The 24,431-nt window shown below is 48.3% G+C and overlaps 1 protein-coding gene across 1 annotated transcript in view; it reads right to left on the bottom strand.

The window, feature by feature from the left end:
* Positions 1–24,431, bottom strand: part of atp10a (ATPase phospholipid transporting 10A) — a 225,889-nt gene that overhangs the window by 5,161 nt on the left and 196,297 nt on the right. The window contains exons 15-19 of the mRNA XM_055941116.1: positions 12,242–12,318; positions 9,660–9,785; positions 4,812–5,012; positions 3,255–3,335; positions 253–357 (exon numbers count right to left, since the gene is read on the bottom strand). Of these exons, the coding sequence (XP_055797091.1) occupies positions 253–357; positions 3,255–3,335; positions 4,812–5,012; positions 9,660–9,785; positions 12,242–12,318 (590 nt within the window). The remainder of the gene's footprint in view (positions 1–252; positions 358–3,254; positions 3,336–4,811; positions 5,013–9,659; positions 9,786–12,241; positions 12,319–24,431) is intronic.

Below are 24,431 nucleotides of genomic sequence, written 5' to 3'. Positions count from 1 at the left end.
TGGTTCAATCTAACCAACGAGGGCCATCTATGAATTAACTTCAAATTACTTGATTCACTGGAAATTCAAAAGGCTTTTATTCAGCCCCCCCCCCCCCCCCCAAAAAAAGTATGTCCAAAACTCTTCATTAGATTTCAAATGAATTGATCTATAAAGTAGCCCATACTCAATATTTTGTAATTGAGGCTTTGAAAGTACTTGAAAAATAAGTTGAATTAGACAATCAGTAAATACGTAGGAGTGTGTTCTTACCCAGGTCTTGGTCTCCAAGCCCAGGTGTATCAGTATAGTAAACAGAGCCAAGGTGGTGATGGGGGTTCCCCAGGTCAACAAGTCCACATCAGAGTCAGCATAGGCCTGGAGGACATGGAGACAGACACAGGGATCAGTGGTGTGTGTGTGTGTGTGTGTGTGTGTGTGTGTGTGTGTGTGTGTGTGTGTGTGTGTGTGTGTGTGTGTGTGTGTGTGTGTGTGTGTGTGTGTGTGTGTGTGTGTGTGTGATAGTATAAGATGACAGGGTTATTACATATATTTTAAGTTCATCCATCAAGTGTTCCAAAAGAAACCAATCCTCACACAGTAAGGAATAAAGAAACCAATCCTAACTCACACAGTAAGGAATAAAGAAACCAATCCTAACTCACACAGTAGGGAATAAAGAAACCAATCCTAACTCACACAGTAAGGTATACAGTAACCAATCCTCACACAGTAGGGTATAAAGAAACCAATCCTAACTCACACAGTAGGGTATAAAGAAACCAATCCTAACTCACACAGTAGGGAATAAAGAAACCAATCCTAACTCACACAGTAGGGAATAAAGAAACCAATCCTAAATCAAACAGTAAGGTATACAGTAACCAATCCTCACACAGTAGGGAATAAAGAAACCAATCCTAACTCACACAGTAAGGAATAAAGAAACCAATCCTAACTCACACAGTAGGGAATAAAGAAACCAATCCTAAATCAAACAGTAAGGTATACAGTAACCAATCCTCACACAGTAGGGTATAAAGAAACCAATCCTAACTCACACAGTAGGGTATAAAGAAACCAATCCTAACTCACACAGTAAGGTATAAAGAAACCAATCCTAACTCACACAGTAGGGTATAAAGAAACCAATCCTAACTCACACAGTAAGGTATAAAGAAACCAATCCTAACTCACACAGTAAGGTATAAAGAAACCAATCCTCACACAGTAGGGTATAAAGAAACCAATCCTAACTCACACAGTAAGGTATAAAGAAACCAATCCTAACTCACACAGTAGGGTATAAAGCAACCAATCCTAACTCACACAGTAAGGTATAAAGAAACCAATCCTAACTCACACAGTAAGGTATAAAGAAACCAATCCTCACACAGTAAGGTATAAAGAAACCAATCCTCACACAGTAAGGTATAAAGAAACCAATCCTAACTCACACAGTAAGGTATAAAGAAACCAATCCTAACTCACACAGTAAGGTATAAAGAAACCAATCCTAACTCACACAGTAAGGTATAAAGAAACCAATCCTAACTCACACAGTAAGGTATAAAGAAACCAATCCTAACTCACACAGTAAGGTATAAAGAAACCAATCCTCACACAGTAGGGTATAAAGAAACCAATCCTAACTCACACAGTAAGGTATAAAGAAACCAATCCTAACTCACACAGTAAGGTATAAAGAAACCAATCCTAACTCACACAGAAAGGTATAAAGAAACCAATCCTAACTCACACAGTAAGGTATAAAGAAACCAATCCTAACTCACACAGTAGGGTATAAAGAAACCAATCCTAACTCACACAGTGGGGTATAAAGAAACCAATCCTAACTCACACAGTAGGGTATAAAGAAACCAATCCTAACTCACACAGTAAGGTATAAAGAAACCAATCCTCACACAGTAAGGTATAAAGAAACCAATCCTCACACAGTAAGGTATAAAGAAACCAATCCTCACACAGTAAGGTATAAAGAAACCAATCCTAACTCACATAGTAGGGTATAAAGAAACCAATCCTAACTCACATAGTAGGGTATAAAGAAACCAATCCTAACTCACACAGTAGGGTATAAAGAAACCAATCCTAACTCACACAGTAAGGTATAAAGAAACCAATCCTAACTCACATAGTAGGGTATAAAGAAACCAATCCTCACACAGTAGGGTATAAAGAAACAAATCCTAACTCACACAGTAAGGTATAAAGAAACCAATCCTAACTCACACAGTAGGGTATAAAGAAACCAATCCTAACTCACACAGTAAGGTATAAAGAAACCAATCCTAACTCACACAGTAGGGTATAAAGTAACCAATCCTAACTCACACAGTAAGGTATAAAGAAACCAATCCTAACTCACACAGTAAGGTATAAAGAAACCAATCCTCACACAGTAAGGTATAAAGAAACCAATCCTAACTCACACAGTAAGGTATAAAGAAACCAATCCTAACTCACACAGTAAGGTATAAAGATACCAATCCTAACTCACACAGTAAGGTATAAAGAAACCAATCCTAACTCACACAGTAGGGTATAAAGAAACCTGTCAGGTTTTGGTCACTAGATGTCCCCATTGCACCTTTTTTGTACCTTTTGTTTTTCCTTGCTCTAATTATTGTTTGCACCTGTGTGTCGTTCCCTTGTTAGTATTTAAACCCTGTGTGTTCCTCAGTTCCTTGCTCAGTGTTTGTATGTTAGCACCCAGCCCAAGCCTTGTTCTGAACATATGATTCTCTTATTGGATTTTCCAGAGGTTCTCTCGTTTAGTTCTTGTGTATTTTTGAGTAGTCTTTTGAGGTTTGTTTTTCCCTGCTGTTTTTACCACTTTGTGGAGTTGCTTTGTATTTTGGAGGATATCCATTTTGTGCTTCTTGGCTTTATGTTTGGACATTGTGGATTTAGATTCTTTGCCTGAAGATTTTGTTCTTTAATTAAACCACCATCTCTAGTACTGCTGTGTCTGCCTCATCTTCTGGGTTCTGACGATTATTAGTGACTGTTTCTCGGACCGGGTCCTGACAAAACCAATCCTAACTCACAAAGTAAGGTATAAAGTAACCAATCCTAACTCACACAGTAAGGTATAAAGAAACCAATCCTAACTCACACAGTAGGGTATAAAGAAACCAATCCTAACTCACACAGTAAGGTATAAAGAAACCAATCCTAACTCACACAGTAAGGTATAAAGAAACCAATCCTAACTCACACAGTAGGGTATAAAGTAAACAACCCCAACTCACAAAGTAGGGTATAAAGAAGCAGACCAGGCTTTGGTAGAAGGCATCTATCATGGTCATCCAGAACATATATGGCTTGTATTCCTGAAACACAAACACATGAGCATTATGGGTAATGGTGTCCCTGTTGGACCACAGCCAGCTGGGTAATGGCGTCCCTGTTGGACCACAGCCAGCTGGGTATGGTGTCCCTGTTGGACCACAGCCAGCTGGGTAATGGTGTCCCTGTTGGACCACAGCCAGCTGGGTAATGGTCTCCCTGTTGGACCACAGCCAGCTGGGTAATGGTGTCCCTGTTGGACCACAGCCAGCTGGGTAATGGTGTCCCTGTTGGACCACAGCCAGCTGGGTATGGTGTCCCTGTTGGACCACAGCCAGCTGGGTAATGGTGTCCCTGTTGGACCACAGCCAGCTGGGTAATGGTGTCCATGACGGACCACAGTCAGCTGGGTATGGTGTCCCTGTTGGACCACAGGCAGCTGGGTAATGGTGTCCCTGTTGGACCACAGCCAGCTGGGTAATGGTGTCCCTGTTGGACCACAGGCAGCTGGGTAATGGTGTCCCTGTTGGACCACAGGCAGCTGGGTAATGGTGTCCCTGTTGGACCACAGCATGCTGGGTAATGGTGTCCCTGTTGGACCACAGCCAGCTGGGTAATGGTTTCCCTGTTGGACCACAGCCAGCTGGGTAATGGTGTCCCTGTTGGACCACAGCCAGCTGGGTAATGGTGTCCCTATTGGACCACAGCCAGCTGGGTAATGGCGTCCCTGACGGACCACAGGCAGCTCTATGAGTTCTATCATAGACTTTCATAAACACGTCCATAAGTTAACATATGTTAATAGATACCAGACAAGATAATAACAATATCATAAAATATCTTAATTATATATCCATGTTATCTAGTCACTAGTTATAAACAAATATATTGACATGATCTATTATTAGATAATTATTATTATTATTATTATCTATTTACTTTACACATTAACACGGCTGTTCGGAACCTCTGAGTTCTGCTTGTTCATGTAGAGCTGACGTAGTTCTCATCTGTCACTAGTCACTAACACCATATCATCTATCACTAGTCATTAACACCTCTGAGTTCTGTCCGTTCATGTAGAGCTGACGTAGTTCTAATCTATCACTAGTCACTAACACCATATCCTCTATCACTAGTCATTAACACCATATCCTCTATCACTAGTCATTAACACCATATCCTCTATCACTAGTCATTAACACCATATCATCTATCAGTAGTCATTAACACCATATCATCTATCAGTAGTCATTAACACCATATCATCTATCAGTAGTCATTAACACCATATCCTCTATCACTAGTCATTAACACCATATCATCTATCAGTAGTCATTAACACCATATCATCTATCAGTAGTCATTAACACCATATCATCTATCAGTAGTCATTAACACCATATCATCTATCAGTAGTCATTAACACCTCTGAGTTCTGCTTGTTCATGTAGAGCTGACGTAGTTCTAATCTATCAGTAGTCATTAACACCATATCCTCTATCACTAGTCATTAACACCTCTGAGTTCTGTCCGTTCATGTAGAGCTGAGGCAGTTCTTGGAGGGTCTCTGAGGACACATCTTTATCCAGGGTTCCGGTGATGAGTTGAGGGAAGGCAGAGAACATGAGGTTGAAGAAGATCAGATACCACTGGTCTATCATGGCTGACCCAGAGAAACCACAGTAGAACTGGTACCAGAAGATCAGAGCTACGAACATCTGGGGAGGACAGAGAGGGAGATGGAGAGAGAGAGGGAGGGAGAGAGGTAGGGAGGGAGAGAGGTAGGGAGGGAGAGAGGTAGGGAGGGAGAGAGGTAGGGAGGGAGAGGGGTTAGAAAAGGAGAGGAATAGAGGGAAGGAGAGAGAGAGGGAAGGAGAGAGGCAGGGAGATGAGTCGACTGACATTGGTTCTACAGCTGTTCAGTCTGTGGGCTAGAAATAAATGTACAGCTCTTTCATGGTACCACTGCAGTCTCGGCCCAGTCTCGGCCCAGTCACAAATTCAGAACTATATTTCTAATTTGAGCCTTTTTTTTGTGTGACCAACTTTTGATTTAGTTTGTCATTTTACAGAAGCGTGTTACAGGTACAACATTCAGATATATTCATATTTCATACATTCCTGTACCTGTATCGGGCTGACACTCAAAATAATAATACAACAAAATATCAGAGAAAAACAAAGACCAGAATTAACTGTTTTGTAATATTCTGTATGCAAGGAAACGAAAAACAAATGCTGTCTCTCAACGAGCTGTATAGGGCCACAACACAACTGATTGGCTCAAACCCATTAAGGAGGAAAGAAATTCCACAATTTAACAAGGCACACCTGTTAATTGAAATGCATTCCAGGTGACTACCCCATGAAGCTGGTTGAGAGAATGCCAAGCGTTTGCAAAGCTGTCATCAAGGCAAAAAGGATGGCTATTTGAAGAATTTCAAATATAAAATATATTTTGATTTGTTTAACACTTTTTTTGGTTACTACATAATTCCATATGTGTTATTTCATAGTGTTGATGTCTCCACTGTTATTCTACAATGTAGAAAATAGTAAAAATAAAGAAAAACCCTGGAATGAGTTGGTGTGTCCAAACGGTTGACTGGTACTGTACACGTCTGCCTTATATTTCTGAACATTATTATTATTAATTAATTATTATATTTAAGTTACTTCTCTTCTGAACCTGAAACCAGTTTGATCAACATGATGAACAGCTGAAATCAAATAAAAACTTGGAGATTTGAAACAACACCCCCCCCCCCCAAAAAATAAATAAATAAATATATATACACACTGTATGAAGGCTGTTTTAACGGATATTGCTCTACTACATTTACATTTTTACATTTAAGTCATTTAGCAGACGCTCTTATCCAGAGCGACTTACAAATTGGTGCATTCACCTTATGACATCCAGTGGAACAGCCACTTTACAATAGTGCATCTAAATCTTTTAAGGGGGGGGGGGGGCAGAAGGATTGGTTTATCCTAGGTATTCCTTGAAGAGGTGGGGTTTCAGGTGTCTCCGGAAGGTGGTGATTGACTCCGCTATCCTGGCGTCGTGAGGGAGTTTGTTCCACCATTGGGGTGCCAGAGCAGCGAACAGTTTTGACTGGGCTGAGCGGGAACTGTACTTCCTCAGTGGTAGGGAGGCGAGCAGGCCAGAGGTGGATGAACGCAGTGCCCTTGTTTGGGTGTAGGGCCTGATCAGAGCCTGAAGGTACTGAGGTGCCGTTCCCCTCACAGCTCCGTAGGCAAGCACCATGGTCTTGTAGCGGATGCGAGCTTCAACTGGAAGCCAGTGGAGAGAGCGGAGGAGCGGGGTGACGTGAGAGAACTTGGGAAGGTTGAACACCAGACGGGCTGCGCCGTTCTGGATGAGTTGTAGGGGTTTGATGGCACAGGCAGGGAGCCCAGCCAACAGCGAGTTGCAGTAATCCAGACGGGAGATGACAAGTGCCTGGATTAGGACCTGCGCCGCTTCCTGTGTGAGGCAGGGTCGTACTCTGCGGATGTTGTAGAGCATGAACCTACAGGAACGGGCCACCGCCTTGATGTTGGTGGAGAACGACAGGGTGTTGTCCAGGATCACACCAAGGTTCTTAGCGCTCTGGGAGGAGGACACAATGGAGTTGTCAACCGTGATGGCGAGATCATGGAACGGGCAGTCCTTCCCCGGGAGGAAGAGCAGCTCCGTCTTGCCGAGGTTCAGCTTGAGGTGGTGATCCGTCATCCACACTGATATGTCTGCCAGACATGCAGAGATGCGATTCGCCACCTGGTCATCAGAAGCAAGACGCAGTCTACACATTGGAGCAAAAATAACAGGGCGATGTCACCTTCATTAGTTACGCTGCCACAGCCAGGTTTGCTGAAAAAACAACTGCCTCCCAATAAGCCAATGTTTGCCCATTAAATCGCTACTGACTGGCTGTCTGTATCTTGCTTGTTGATATACTGTGTACGTAATAAGCTTGTCTAAATAGCTGCATGCAGGCTAAAATAACAAATTTGATTACTGTTCATGACAAAGAACTACAAAATGGCAGCGGAGTCACGGAGTCACGGAGCGCTGAGCAGCAATTGAAAGGACTCAGAGAGGAGGAAGAGCCCAGCGGATCCTAGACTCAGAGAGGGGGAAGAGCCCAGCGGATCCTGGACTCAGAGAGGGGGAAGAGCCCAGCGGATCCTAGACTCAGAGAGGGGGAAGAGCCCAGCGGATCCTAGACTCAGAGAGGGGGAAGAGCCCAGCGGATCCTGGACTCAGAGAGGGGGGAAGAGCCCAGCGGATCCCGGACTCAGAGAGGGGGAAGAGCCCAGCGGATCCTGGACTCAGAGAGGGGGGAAGAGCCCAGCGGATCCCGGACTCAGAGAGGGGGAAGAGCCCAGCGGATCCTGGACTCAGAGAGGGGGAAGAGCCCAGCGGATCCTGGACTCAGAGAGGGGGGAAGAGCCCAGCGGATCCCGGACTCAGAGAGGGGGAAGAGCCCAGCGGATCCTAGACTCAGAGAGGGGGAAGAGCCCAGCGGATCCTGGACTCAGAGAGGGGGGAAGAGCCCAGCGGATCCCGGACTCAGAGAGGGGGAAGAGCCCAGCGGATCCTGGACTCAGAGAGGGGGAAGAGCCCAGCGGATCCTGGACTCAGAGAGGGGGAAGAGCCCAGCGGATCCTAGACTCAGAGAGGGGGAAGAGCCCAGCGGATCCTGGACTCAGAGAGGGGGAAGAGCCCAGCGGATCCTGGACTCAGAGAGGGGGGAAGAGCCCAGCGGATCCTGGACTCAGAGAGGGGGAAGAGCCCAGCGGATCCTGGACTCAGAGAGGGGGGAAGAGCCCAGCGAATCCCGGACTCAGAGAGGGGGAAGAGCCCAGCGGATCCTGGACTCAGAGAGGGGGGAAGAGCCCAGCGGATCCCGGACTCAGAGAGGGGGAAGAGCCCAGCGGATCCTGGACTCAGAGAGGGGGAAGAGCCCAGCGGATCCTAGACTCAGAGAGGGGGGAAGAGCCCAGCGGATCCCGGACTCAGAGAGGGGGAAGAGCCCAGCGGATCCTGGACTCAGAGAGGGGGGAAGAGCCCAGCGGATCCCGGACTCAGAGAGGGGGAAGAGCCCAGCGGATCCTGGACTCAGAGCGGGGGGAAGAGCCCAGCGGAACCCGGACTCAGAGAGGGGGAAGAGCCCAGCGGATCCTGCACATGTGTAGAAATATGTGTATCTTTAGAGAAAATTCCAGAACTGCAGCTCATTTATCAAGCCTGATGATGTTGGCTGTTTCGATGTCTGTTTATTCAATGTTCTTTATGACGAGGATCTGTTCTGTATGTGAACCTGTATAACTATGTACAGCTGATCGCCATACCAAGCCAAGTTGATTTAGTGTAGGTTGTTAAAAACAGGGCCAAAAATACACATACAGTTGAAGTCGGAAGTTTACATACACCTTCGCCAAATAGATTTAAACTCAGTTTTTCACAATTCCTGACATTTAATTCTAGTAATGATTCCCTTTCTTAGGTCAGTTAGGATCACCACTTTATTTTAAGAATGTGAAATGTCATTTTTATTTCTTTCATCACATTCCCAGTGGGTTAGAAGTTTACATACACTCAATTAGCATTTGGTAGCATTAACTTTAAATTGTTTAACTTGGGTCAAACGTTTCGGGTAGCCTTCTACAAGCTTCCCACAATAAGTTGGGTGAATTTTGGCCATTCTTCCTGACAGAGCTGGTGTAACTGAGTCATGTTTGTAGGCCTCCTTGCTCGCACAAGCTTTTTCAGTTCTGCCCACACGCACCAAAGTACGTTCATCTCTAGGAGACAGAACGCGTCTCCTTCCTGAGCGGTATGACGGCTGCGTGGTCCCATGGTGTTTATACTTGCGTACTATTGTTTGTACAGATAAACGTGGTACCTTCATGCGTTTGAAAATTGCTCCCAAGGATGAACCAGCCTTTTGGAGGTCTACAATTTCTTTTCTGAGGTCTTGGCTGATTTCTTTTGATTTTCCCATGATGTCAAGCAAAGAGGCACTGAGTTTGAAGGTAGGCCTTGAAATACATCCACAGGTACACCTCCAATTGACTCAAATGATGTCAATTAGCCTATCAAAAGCTTCTAAAGCCATGACATCTTTTTCTGGAATTTTCCAAGCTGTTTAAAGACACAGTCAACTTAGTATATGTAAACTTCTGACCCACTGGAATTGTGATACATTTCTTTGACCACCAAACATCAGCAGACATTTTCTGTTCATTTCCTGACTGTTCTACATGTTGAATCCCCACTGTTTGACCCCCAGCAGACGATCGCAAGGCCAACCATTACTTTTAGCTGTTGGTGTGTGTATGTGTGAGAGACTCACTGCATTCTTGTAGAAGAAGTAGAGTATCATGTTGGCCAGTCTGGAGTAACACCAGTGACCATGAACCAGCAGGAGCTTCTGAAGGTTCCGGAACCGCGGTAGGGCAAAGTCGCTAGCCATCACAGCCTGTAGAGAGAGACACAATACTCAGAGAGAGAGAGAGAGAGAGAGAGAGAGACACACAATACTCAGAGAGAGAGACACACAATACTCAGAGAGAGAGAGAGAGAGACACAATACTCAGAGAAAGACACAATACTCAGAGTGAGAGAGAGAGACAGCGACAGACAGAGCCGACAGATGTGGATATAAGGACATATCCATAGATAACTGCTGTTTTGGGATGTTTTAGTGTGTGTGTGGGAGGGGGGGGGGGGGGGTCGCGAGCTTTGAACCACTGCTTTTTGGTGGTGGCGAACACATTGCTGATTTTAGGATCTAGTTTCGACCTCCTACCAAATGTATGACCATATTAGAGACACATATTTCCCTCAGATTACACAGACCCCCCCCACAAAGAATTCGAAAACAAATCCAATTTTGATAACCTCCCATACAGTTGAAGTCGGAAGTTTACACACACCTTCGCCAAATACATTTAAACTCAGTTTTTCACAATTCCTGACATTTAATCCTAGTAAAAATTCTCTGTCTTAGGTCAGTTAGGATCACCACGTTATTTTACAAATGTGAAATGTCAGAATAATAGTAGAGAGAATGATTTATTCTGTTCCTACAGAAACCACCTTTTCTGTCTCCATTACCTTCTATCCATTGTGACGGGCCTGAATATGTCTGAACCGTCTCAGTGCTTCTCCTTCCAATGGGACGCTACCCCTTTAATTCCCTATTAAATAGTGCCTCTCCTTCCAATGGGACGCTTCCCCTTTAATTCCCTATTAAATAGTGCTTCTCCTTCCAATGGGACGCTTCCCCTTTAATTCCCTATTAAATAGTGCTTCTCCTTCCAATGGGACACTTCCCCTTTAATTCCCAATTAAATAGTGCTTCTCCTTCCAATGGGACGCTTCCCCTTTAATTCCCAATTAAATAGTGCTTCTCCTTCCAATGGGACACTTCCCCTTTAATTCCCAATTAAATAGTGCTTCTCCTTCCAATGGGACGCTTCCCCCCTTTAATTCCCTATTAAATAGTGCTTCTCCTTCCAATGGGACGTTTCCCCTTTAATTCCCAATTAAATAGTGCTTCTCCTTCCAATGGGACACTTCCCCTTTAATTCCCAATTAAATAGTGCTTCTCCTTCCAATGGGACACTTCCCCTTTAATTCCCAATTAAATAGTGCTTCTCCTTCCAATGGGACACTTCCCCTTTAATTCCCTATTAAATAGTGCTTCTCCTTCCAATGGGACGCTTCCCCTTTAATTCCCAATTAAATAGCATCAGCTGTGCAAAAGTGGGGTTTGTGATGGTGGTTGTGCGAGAGAGGAAGTGTTCAACCCTCCGTTCCTCTTCACTCCGTTTGTTTTGTTGTATTTAAAAAAGTGTACTTTGTAGCCTCGTCTCGAGTTTAACCAGGATCGGATCCACTCATTGCTTCCTTCGATTACACCTCTCGGTTGGTCTCTGCTGGTTCTTCATGGCCTTTTCTCCTCTGTTGGCGGATTGTCTGACTGACTACGATATTTCATTTGTCTTGAGTGTGATGTATACCGTGATGATTTATGAGGTCAGTAGTAGTTGAAGACGTATTGAGATGTGATACTCTTTATGGTTGTTTGGTAAAACAGTTTGATATTTAGATTGTACGATTTGAGACTGGGTTTACGCTACACTTGTATGAACGGACAAACGTTACGTGACTAAGGTCACTTGAGTTCCCTGAACTCCATTACCGGGCCGGACTCTTTTAGGCCCGAGGTACAGGACATTTTTGGAGGAACCAGAGCTCATTATTTGTTATATTATTATGTGTTTGTGATCATTTATGGTGCTAATACAACCCACGCTAAAGAACACATTTGTTTTGAAGTTATTTCCAATGTTTTAAGGGTTTATGAAAAGTGTGTATCCATACTGACTTTTACACGAGTCCTTTGTATTGGTGTAGACTTGACGGACCAGACGGGACTCATTCCCTCTCAAACCAAAAGGAGAAATCCATATTTTCTCTGGTAGTCACAACCTACCTGTCACCCCTAACAAACAATAACCTCAAGTCAAAACCGTTCCACCATGTTCCCTCCCTTCCTCCCTCATCCAGTCCCTCATTCCTTTATATCCTCCTCTGTCCTCTCTCCTTATCCACTCCTCTCCTCCTCTGTGGTTCTCTTCCTCTGTGGTTCTCTTCCTCTGTGGTTCTCTTCCTCTGTGGTTCTCCTCCTCTGTGGTTCTCCTCCTCTGTGGTTCTCCTCCTCTGTCCTCTCTTCCTCTGTCCTCTCTTCCTCTGTCCTCTCTTCCTCTGTGGATCTCCTCCATCTCTCCTCCTCCCTTCTCTCCCCCTCTTTTCTCACTCCTCGTGCTCTCACTGTCTATCAGTCTCTCCCTTCTGTCTCCACCTCCCCCTCTCCATCCCCCCTCCATCCTCTCCCCGCATCACGGCCCGGCTCATGTTGCTCCTCACCTGCATGCCCTCCTGTCCTGAGATGCCGACGCCCACATCAGCCACCTGAATCATGCTGACATCATTTGCCCCATCACCTGAGATTAATAAGATAGAGGGGGGGGGGAGAGGGGGGGAGAGAGGGAGTGAGGGGGAGGGGGGGAGAGGGATGGGGAGGAGGGAGGAGGGGAGGAGAGGACGGGGGAGAGGGAGGAGGGGGAGAGAGGAGGGGGGAGATGAGGGAGGGAGAGAAACATTCAGTAAGAGGTGCTAGTAGCTCAAAACCCTTTGTCCTCTGTACTCCACCTTAATGCTAAAACAGCAATGACAGAAAAACAACTGAGCTTCCCAAGTGCACCACCAGCACCAGCACCACTAATACCACCAGCACCACCACCACTAATACCACCAGCACCACCACCACTAATACCACCAGCACCACCACCACTAATACCACCACCACCACTAATACCACCAGCATCACTAATACCACCACCACCACTAATACCACCAGCACCACCACCACTAAAACCACCAGCACCACCACTAATACCACCACCACCACTAATACCACCAGCACCACCACTAATACCACCAGCACCACTAATACCACCAGCACCACCACCACTAATACCACCAGCACCACTAATACCACCACCACCACCACCACCACCACTAATACCACCAGCACCACTAATACCACCAGCACCACCACCACCACCACTAATACCACCAGCACCACTAATACCACCAGCACCACTAATACCACCAGCACCACTAATACCACCACCACCACTAATACCACCACCACCACCACCACCACCACTAATACCACCAGCACCACTAATACAACCAGCACCACCACCACTAATACCACCACCACTAATACCACCAGCACCAATACCACCAGCACCACCACCACTAATACCACCAGCACCACTAATACCACCAGCACCACCACCACTAATACCACCAGCACCACTAATACCACCAGCACCACTAATACCACCAGCACCACTAATACCACCAGCACCACTAATACCACCAGCACCACTAATACCACCAGCACCACTAATACCACCAGCACCACCACCACTAATACCACCAGCACCAATACCACCACCACCACCACCACTAATACCACCACTACTACCACCACCACTAATACCACCAGCACCACTAATACCACCAGCACCACCACCACTAATACCACCACCACTAATACCACCAGCACCAATTTACATTTTTACATTTTTAAGTCATTTAGCAGACGCTCTTATCCAGAGCGACTTACAAGTACATACATCCATACTTTTTTTTTGGACTGGCCCCCCGTGGGAATCGAACCCACAACCCTGGCGTTGCAAGCGCCATGCTCTACCAACTGAGCCACACAGGGCTGCAATGACCAATACCACCAGCACCACCACCACTAATACCACCAGCACCACTAATACCACCAGCACCACTAATAACACCAGCACCACTAATACCACCAGCACCACTAATACCACCAGCACCACTAATACCACCAGCACCACTAATACCACCAGCACCACCACCACTAATACCACCAGCACCACCACCACTAATACCACCAGCACCACCACCACTAATACCACCAGCACCACCACCACTACCACCACTAATACCACCACCACCACTAATACCACCAGCACCACTAATACCACCAGCACCACCACCACTAATACCACCAGCACCACCAGCACCACCACCACTAATACCACCACCACCACTAATACCACCAGCACCACTAATACCACCAGCACCACCACCACTAATACCACCAGCACCACCACCACTAATACCACCACCACCACTAATACCACCAGCACCACTAATACCACCAGCACCACCACCACTAATACCACCAGCACCACCAGCACCAATACCACCAGCACCACCACCACTAATACCACCACCACCACCACCACTAATACCACCAGCACCACCACCACCACCACTAATACCACCAGCACCACCACCACCACCACTAATACCACCAGCACCACTAATACCACCAGCACCACTAATACCACCAGCACCACTAATACCACCAGCACCACTAATACCACCACCACCACTAATACCACCAGCACCAGCACCACTAATACCACCAGCACCAGCACCACTAATACCACCAGCACCAGCACCACTAATACCACCACCACCAGCACCACTAATACCACCAGCACCACCACCACTAATACCACCAGCACCACCAGCACCAATACCACCAGCACCACCACCACTAATACCACCACCACCACCACCACTAATACCACCACCACTAATACCACCACCACCACTAATACCACCAGCACCACTAATACCACCAGCACCAGCACCACTAATACCACCAGCACCAGCACCACTAATACCACCAGCACCAGCACCACTAATACCACCAGCACCAGCACCACTAATACCACCAGCACCACCACTAATACCACCACTAATACCACCAGCACCACCACCACTAATACCACCAGCACCACCACTAATACCACCACCACCACTAATACCACCAGCACCACTAATACCACCAGCACCACTAATACCACCAGCACCACTAATACCACCAGCACCACTAATACCACCAGCACCACTAATACCACCACCACCACTAATACCACCAGCACCACCACCACTAATACCACCAGCACCACCACCACTAATACCACCAGCACCACCACCACTAATACCACCAGCACCACCACCACTAATACCACCACCACCACCACTAATACCACCACCACCACTAATACCACCAGCACCACTAATACCACCAGCACCACCACCACTAATACCACCAGCACCACCACCACTAATACCACCAGCACCACCACCACTAATACCACCAGCACCACTAATACCACCAGCACCACTAATACCACCAGCACCACCACCACCAATACCACCAGCACCACCACCACTAATACCACCAGCACCACCACCACTAATACCACCAGCACCACCACCACTAATACCACCAGCACCACCACCACTAATACCACCACCACCACCACTAATACCACCACAACCACTAATACCACCAGCACCACTAATACCACCACCACCACTAATACCACCAGCACCACTAATACCACCAGCACCACTAATACCACCACCACCACTAATACCACCAGCACCACTAATACCACCAGCACCACTAATACCACCAGCACCACTAATACCACCAGCACCACCACCACTAATACCACCAGCACCACCACCACTAATACCACCAGCACCACTAATAACAGTCAGTAAACAGGGGAAGACCACCAGCAGCAACAACAGTCAGTAAACAGGGGAAGACCACCAGCACCAGTAACAACAGTCAGTAAACAGGGGAAGACCACCAGCACCAGCAACAACAGTCAGTAAACAGGGGAAGACCACCAGCACCAGTAACAACAGTCAGTAAACAGGGGAAGACCAGCAGCACCAGTAACAACAGTCAGTAAACAGGGGAAGACCACCAGCACCAGCAACAACAGTCAGTAAACAGGGGAAGACCACCAGCACCAGTAACAACAGTCAGTAAACAGGGGAAGACCACCAGCAGCAGCAACAATAGTCAGTAAACAGGGGAAGACCACCACCACAAATTCAACCAGCACCACCACTACTAATACCACCAGCACCACCAGCACTAATACCACCAGCACCACCAGCACTAATACCACCAGCACCACCACCGCTAATACCACCACCACCACTAATACCACCAGCACCACTAATACCACCACCACCACTAATACCACCAGCACCACCACCACTAATACCACCAGCACTACTAATACCACCAGCACTACTAATACCACCAGCACTACTAATACCACCAGCACCACTAATACCACCAGCACCACTAATACTACCAGCACTACTAATACCACCAGCACCACTAATACCACCAGCACCACTAATACCACCAGCACCACTAATACCACCAGCACCACTAATACCACCACCACCACTAATACCACCACCACCACTAATACCACCACCACTAATACCACCAGCACCACCACCACTAATACCACCACCACTAATACCACCAGCACCACCACCACTAATACCACCAGCACCACCACCACTAATACCACCACCACCACTAATACCACCACCACCACTAATACCACCACCACCACTAATACCACCAGCACCACCACCACTAATACTACCAGCACCACCACCACTAATACCACCAGCACCACTAATACCACCAGCACCACCACCACTAATACCACCAGCACCACCACCACTAATACCACCAGCACCACCACCACTAATACCACCACCACCACCACTAATACCACCAGCACCACTAATACCACCAGCACCACTAATACCACCAGCACCACTAATACCACCAGCACCACTAATACCACCAGCACCACCACTAATACCACCAGCACCACCACTAATACCACCAGCACCACTAATACCACCAGCACCACTAATACCACCAGCACCACTAATACCACCAGCACCACTAATACCACCAGCACCACTAATACCACCAGCACCACCACCACTAATACCACCAGCACCACCACCACTAATACCACCACCAGCAGTAACAACAGTCAGTAAACAGGGGAAGACAACCAGCACCAGTAACAACAGTCAGTAAACAGGGGAAGACCACCAGCACCAGTAACAGTCAGTAAACAGGGGAAGACCACCAGCAGCAGTAACAACAGTCAGTAAACAGGGGAAGACCACCAGCACCAGTAACAACAGTCAGTAAACAGGGGAAGACCACCAGCACCAGTAACAACAGTCAGTAAACAGGGGAAGACCACCAGCAGCAGTAACAACAGTCAGTAAACAGGGGAAGACCACCAGCACCAGTAACAACAGTCAGTAAACAGGGGAAGACCACCAGCAGCAGTAACAATAGTCAGTAAACAGGGGAAGACCACCAGCAGTAACAACAGTCAGTAAACAGGGGAAGACCACCAGCAGCAGCAACAACAGTCAGTAAACAGGGGAAGACCACCAGCAGCAGTAACAACAGTCAGTAAACAGGGGAAGACCACCAGCAGCAGTAACAACAGTCAGTAAACAGGGGAAGACCACCAGCAGCAGTAACAACAGTCAGTAAACAGGGGAAGACCACCAGCAGCAGTAACAACAGTCAGTAAACAGGGGAAGACCACCAGCACCAGTAACAACAGTCAGTAAACAGGGGAAGACCACCAGCAGCAGTAACAACAGTCAGTAAACAGGGGAAGACCACCAGCAGCAGTAACAACAGTCAGTAAACAGGGGAAGACCACCAGCAGCAGTAACAACAGTCAGTAAACAGGGGAAGACCACCAGAAACAACAGTCAGTAAACAGGGGAAGACCACCAGCACCAGTAACAACAGTCAGTAAACAGGGGAAGACCACCAGCACCAGTAACAACAGTCAGTAAACAGGGGAAGACCACCAGCAGCAGTAACAACAGTCAGTAAACAGGGGAAGACCACCAGCAGCAGTAACAACAGTCAGTAAACAGGGGAAGACCACCAGCAGCAGTAACAACAGTCAGTAAACAGGGGAAGACCACCAGCAGCAGTAACAACAGTCAGTAAACAGGGGAAGACCAGCAGCACCAGTAACAACAGTCAGTAAACAGGGGAAGACCACCAGCAGCAGTAACAACAGTCAGTAAACAGGGGAAGACCACCAGCAGCAGTAACAACAGTCAGTAAACAGGGGAAGACCACCAGCAGCAGTAACAACAGTCAGTAAACAGGGGAAGACCACCAGCAGCAGTAACAACAGTCAGTAAACAGGGGAAGACCTCAGTCAGTCAGTTTCCACGGTCAGCTCTAATACACTACAGCTTCATAGAGGAAGCAGCGATACGCCATCCCATCATTTGTGTTCAACAGGACAATGACCCAACACACCTCCAGGCTGTGTAAGGGCTATTTGACCAAGGAGAGTGATGTAGTGCTGCATCAGATGACCTGGCCTCGAAAATCACCCGTCACTGTAACCGTTAAACATTCAATAAAAAAAAATTGTTGAGGAGCTAGACTGGCACATACCTATGGCCAGCGTTGAGGAGCTAGACTGGTACATACCTATGGCCAGCATTGAGGAGCTAGACTGGCTCATACCTATGGCCAGCGTTGAGGAGCTAGACTGGCTCATACCTATGGCCAGCGTTGAGGACCTAGACTGGCTCATACCTATGGCCAGCGTTGAGGACCTAGACTGGCTCATACCTATGGCCAGCGTTGAGGAGCTAGACTGGTACATACCTATGGCCAGCGTTGAGGAGCTAGACTGGTACATACCTATTGCCAGCGTTGAGGAGCTAGACTGGTACATACCTATGGCCAGCGTTGAGGAGCTAGACTGGTACATACCTATGGCCAGCGTTGAGGAGCTAGACTGGTACATACCTATGGCCAGCGTTGAGGAACTAGACTGGGACATACCTATGGCCAGCGTTGAGGAGCTAGACTGGTACATACCTATGGCCAGCGTTGAGGAGCTAGACTGGTACATACCTATGGCCAGCGTTGAGGAGCTAGACTGGTACATACCTATGGCCAGCGTTGAGGAGCTAGACTGGTACATACCTTTGGCCAGCGTTGAGGAACTAGACTGGTACATACCTTTGGCCAGCGTTGAGGAACTAGACTGGTACATACCTATGGCCAGCGTTGAGGAGCTAGACTGGTACATACCTATGGCCAGCGTTGAGGAGCTAGACTGGTACATACCTATGGCCAGCGTTGAGGAGCTAGACTGGTACATACCTATGGCCAGCGTTGAGGAGCTAGACTGGTACATACCTATGGCCAGCGTTGAGGAGCTAGACTGGTACATACCTATGGCCAGCGTTGAGGAGCTAGACTGGTACATACCTATGGCCAGCGTTGAGGAGCTAGACTGGTACATACCTATGGCCAGCGTTGAGGAGCTAGACTGGCACATACCTATGGCCAGCGTTGAGGAACTAGACTGGTACATACCTATGGCCAGCGTTGAGGAGCTAGACTGGCACATACCTATGGCCAGCGTTGAGGAACTAGACTGGGACATACCTATGGCCAGCGTTGAGGAACTAGACTGGTACATACCTATGGCCAGCGTTGAGGAGCTAGACTGGTACATACCTATTGCCAGCGTTGAGGAGCTTCGACTGGTACATACCTATGGCCAGCGTTGAGGAACTAGACTGGTACATACCTATGGCCAGCGTTGAGGAACTAGACTGGTACATGCCTATGGCCAGCGTTGAGGAGCTAGACTGGCACATACCTATGGCCAGCGTTGAGGAACTAGACTGGCTCATACCTATGGCCAGCGTTGAGGAGCTAGACTGGTACATACCTATGGCCAGCGTTGAGGAGCTAGACTGGTACATACCTATGGCCAGCGTTGAGGAGCTAGACTGGTACATACCTATGGCCAGCGTTGAGGAACTAGACTGGTACATACCTATGGCCAGCGTTGAGGAACTAGACTGGGACATACCTATGGCCAGCGTTGAGGAACTAGACTGGGACATACCTATGGCCAGCGTTGAGCTAGACTGGGACATACCTATAGCCAGCGTTGAGGAGCTAGACTGGTACATACCTATGGCCAGCGTTGAGGAGCTAGACTGGTACATACCTATGGCCAGCGTTGAGGAGCTAGACTGGTACATACCTATGGCCAGCGTTGAGGAGCTAGACTGGTACATACCTATGGCCAGCGTTGAGGAACTAGACTGGTACATACCTCTGGCCAGCGTTGAGGAGCTAGACTGGTACATACCTATGGCCAGCGTTGAGGAGCTAGACTGGTACATACCTATGGCCAGCGTTGAGGAACTAGACTGGCACATACCTATGGCCAGCGTTGAGGAACTAGACTGGCACATACCTATGGCCAGCGTTGAGGAGCTAGACTGGCACATACCTATGGCCAGCGTTGAGGAACTAGACTGGGACATACCTATGGCCAGCGTTGAGGAACTAGACTGGTACATACCTATGGCCAGCGTTGAGGAACTAGACTGGTACATACCTATGGCCAGCGTTGAGGAGCTTCGACTGGTACATACCTATGGCCAGCGTTGAGGAACTAGACTGGTACATACCTATGGCCAGCGTTGAGGAACTAGACAGGTACATGCCTATGGCCAGCGTTGAGGAGCTAGACTGGCACATACCTATGGCCAGCGTTGAGGAGCTAGACTGGCACATACCTATGGCCAGCGTTGAGGAGCTAGACTGGTACATACCTATGGCCAGCGTTGAGGAGCTAGACTGGTACATACCTATGGCCAGCGTTGAGGAACTAGACTGGGACATACCTATGGCCAGCGTTGAGGAACTAGACTGGGACATACCTATGGCCAGCGTTGAGGAACTAGACTGGGACATACCTATGGCCAGCGTTGAGGAACTAGACTGGGACATACCTATGGCCAGCGTTGAGGAGCTAGACTGGTACATACCTATGGCCAGCGTTGAGGAGCTAGACTGGTACATACCTATGGCCAGCATTGAGGAGCTAGACTGGTACATACCTATGGCCAGCGTTGAGGAACTAGACTGGTACATACCTATGGCCAGCGTTGAGGAGCTAGACTGGTACATACCTATGGCCAGCGTTGAGGAGCTAGACTGGTACATACCTATGGCCAGCGTTGAGGAACTAGACTGGTACATACCTATTGCCAGCGTTAAGGAACTAGACTGGGACATACCTATGGCCAGCGTTGAGGAACTAGACTGGGACATACCTATGGCCAGCGTTGAGGAACTAGACAGGGACATACTTATGGCCAGCGTTGAGGAACTAGACTGGGACATACCTATGGCCAGCGTTGAGGAGCTAGACTGGCTCATACCTATGGCCAGCGTTGAGGACCTAGACTGGCTCATACCTATGGCCAGCGTTGAGGAGCTAGACTGGTACATACCTATGGCCAGCGTTGAGGAGCTAGACTGGTACATACCTATTGCCAGCGTTGAGGAGCTAGACTGGGACATACCTATGGCCAGCGTTGAGGAGCTAGACTGGTACATACCTATGGCCAGCGTTGAGGAGCTAGACTGGTACATACCTATGGCCAGCGTTGAGGAGCTAGACTGGTACATACCTATGGCCAGCGTTGAGGAGCTAGACTGGTACATACCTATGGCCAGCGTTGAGGAGCTAGACTGGTACATACCTATGGCCAGCGTTGAGGAACTAGACTGGGACATACCTATGGCCAGCGTTGAGGAACTAGACTGGGACATACCTATGGCCAGCGTTGAGGAGCTAGACTGGTACATACCTATTGCCAGCGTTGAGGAGCTAGACTGGTACATACCTATGGCCAGCGTTGAGGAGCTAGACTGGTACATACCTATGGCCAGCGTTGAGGAGCTAGACTGGTACATACCTATGGCCAGCGTTGAGGAGCTAGACTGGGACATACCTATGGCCAGCGTTGAGGAGCTAGACTGGTACATACCTATGGCCAGCGTTGAGGAGCTAGACTGGTACATACCTATGGCCAGCGTTGAGGAGCTAGACTGGTACATACCTATGGCCAGCGTTGAGGAGCTAGACTGGTACATACCTTTGGCCAGCGTTGAGGAACTAGACTGGTACATACCTTTGGCCAGCGTTGAGGAACTAGACTGGTACATACCTATGGCCAGCGTTGAGGAGCTAGACTGGTACATACCTATGGCCAGCGTTGAGGAGCTAGACTGGTACATACCTATGGCCAGCGTTGAGGAGCTAGACTGGTACATACCTATGGCCAGCGTTGAGGAGCTAGACTGGTACATACCTATGGCCAGCGTTGAGGAGCTAGACTGGTACATACCTATGGCCAGCGTTGAGGAGCTAGACTGGTACATACCTATGGCCAGCGTTGAGGAGCTAGACTGGTACATACCTATGGCCAGCGTTGAGGAGCTAGACTGGCACATACCTATGGCCAGCGTTGAGGAACTAGACTGGTACATACCTATGGCCAGCGTTGAGGAGCTAGACTGGCACATACCTATGGCCAGCGTTGAGGAACTAGACTGGGACATACCTATGGCCAGCGTTGAGGAACTAGACTGGTACATACCTATGGCCAGCGTTGAGGAGCTAGACTGGTACATACCTATTGCCAGCGTTGAGGAGCTTCGACTGGTACATACCTATGGCCAGCGTTGAGGAACTAGACTGGTACATACCTATGGCCAGCGTTGAGGAACTAGACTGGTACATGCCTATGGCCAGCGTTGAGGAGCTAGACTGGCACATACCTATGGCCAGCGTTGAGGAACTAGACTGGCTCATACCTATGGCCAGCGTTGAGGAGCTAGACTGGTACATACCTATGGCCAGCGTTGAGGAGCTAGACTGGTACATACCTATGGCCAGCGTTGAGGAGCTAGACTGGTACATACCTATGGCCAGCGTTGAGGAACTAGACTGGTACATACCTATGGCCAGCGTTGAGGAACTAGACTGGGACATACCTATGGCCAGCGTTGAGGAACTAGACTGGGACATACCTATGGCCAGCGTTGAGCTAGACTGGGACATACCTATGGCCAGCGTTGAGGAGCTAGACTGGTACATACCTATGGCCAGCGTTGAGGAGCTAGACTGGTACATACCTATGGCCAGCGTTGAGGAGCTAGACTGGTACATACCTATGGCCAGCGTTGAGGAGCTAGACTGTTACATACCTATGGCCAGCGTTGAGGAACTAGACTGGTACATACCTATGGCCAGCGTTGAGGAGCTAGACTGGTACATACCTATGGCCAGCGTTGAGGAGCTAGACTGGTACATACCTATGGCCAGCGTTGAGGAACTAGACTGGCACATACCTATGGCCAGCGTTGAGGAACTAGACTGGCACATACCTATGGCCAGCGTTGAGGAGCTAGACTGGCACATACCTATGGCCAGCGTTGAGGAACTAGACTGGGACATACCTATGGCCAGCGTTGAGGAACTAGACTGGTACATACCTATGGCCAGCGTTGAGGAACTAGACTGGTACATACCTATGGCCAGCGTTGAGGAGCTTCGACTGGTACATACCTATGGCCAGCGTTGAGGAACTAGACTGGTACATACCTATGGCCAGCGTTGAGGAACTAGACTGGTACATGCCTATGGCCAGCGTTGAGGAGCTAGACTGGCACATACCTATGGCCAGCGTTGAGGAACTAGACTGGCTCATACCTATGGCCAGCGTTGAGGAGCTAGACTGGCACATACCTATGGCCAGCGTTGAGGAGCTAGACTGGTACATACCTATGGCCAGCGTTGAGGAGCTAGACTGGTACATACCTATGGCCAGCGTTGAGGAACTAGACTGGGACATACCTATGGCCAGCGTTGAGGAACTAGACTGGGACATACCTATGGCCAGCGTTGAGGAACTAGACTGGGACATACCTATGGCCAGCGTTGAGGAACTAGACTGGGACATACCTATGGCCAGCGTTGAGGAGCTAGACTGGTACATACCTATGGCCAGCGTTGAGGAGCTAGACTGGTACATACCTATGGCCAGCATTGAGGAGCTAGACTGGTACATACCTATGGCCAGCGTTGAGGAACTAGACTGGTACATACCTATGGCCAGCGTTGAGGAGCTAGACTGGTACATACCTATGGCCAGCGTTGAGGAGCTAGACTGGTACATACCTATGGCCAGCGTTGAGGAACTAGACTGGTACATACCTATTGCCAGCGTTAAGGAACTAGACTGGGACATACCTATGGCCAGCGTTGAGGAACTAGACTGGGACATACCTATGGCCAGCGTTGAGGAACTAGACAGGGACATACTTATGGCCAGCGTTGAGGAACTAGACTGGGACATACCTATGGCCAGCGTTGAGGAGCTAGACTGGCTCATACCTATGGCCAGCGTTGAGGACCTAGACTGGCTCATACCTATGGCCAGCGTTGAGGAGCTAGACTGGTACATACCTATGGCCAGCGTTGAGGAGCTAGACTGGTACATACCTATTGCCAGCGTTGAGGAGCTAGACTGGGACATACCTATGGCCAGCGTTGAGGAGCTAGACTGGTACATACCTATGGCCAGCGTTGAGGAGCTAGACTGGTACATACCTATGGCCAGCGTTGAGGAGCTAGACTGGTACATACCTATGGCCAGCGTTGAGGAGCTAGACTGGTACATACCTATGGCCAGCGTTGAGGAG

The sequence above is a fragment of the Salvelinus fontinalis genome, chromosome 12 (genome assembly GCF_029448725.1).
Source record: "Salvelinus fontinalis isolate EN_2023a chromosome 12, ASM2944872v1, whole genome shotgun sequence".
Classification (NCBI taxonomy): domain Eukaryota; kingdom Metazoa; phylum Chordata; class Actinopteri; order Salmoniformes; family Salmonidae; genus Salvelinus; species Salvelinus fontinalis.
This window is presented reverse-complemented; position numbering and strand designations above follow the sequence as displayed.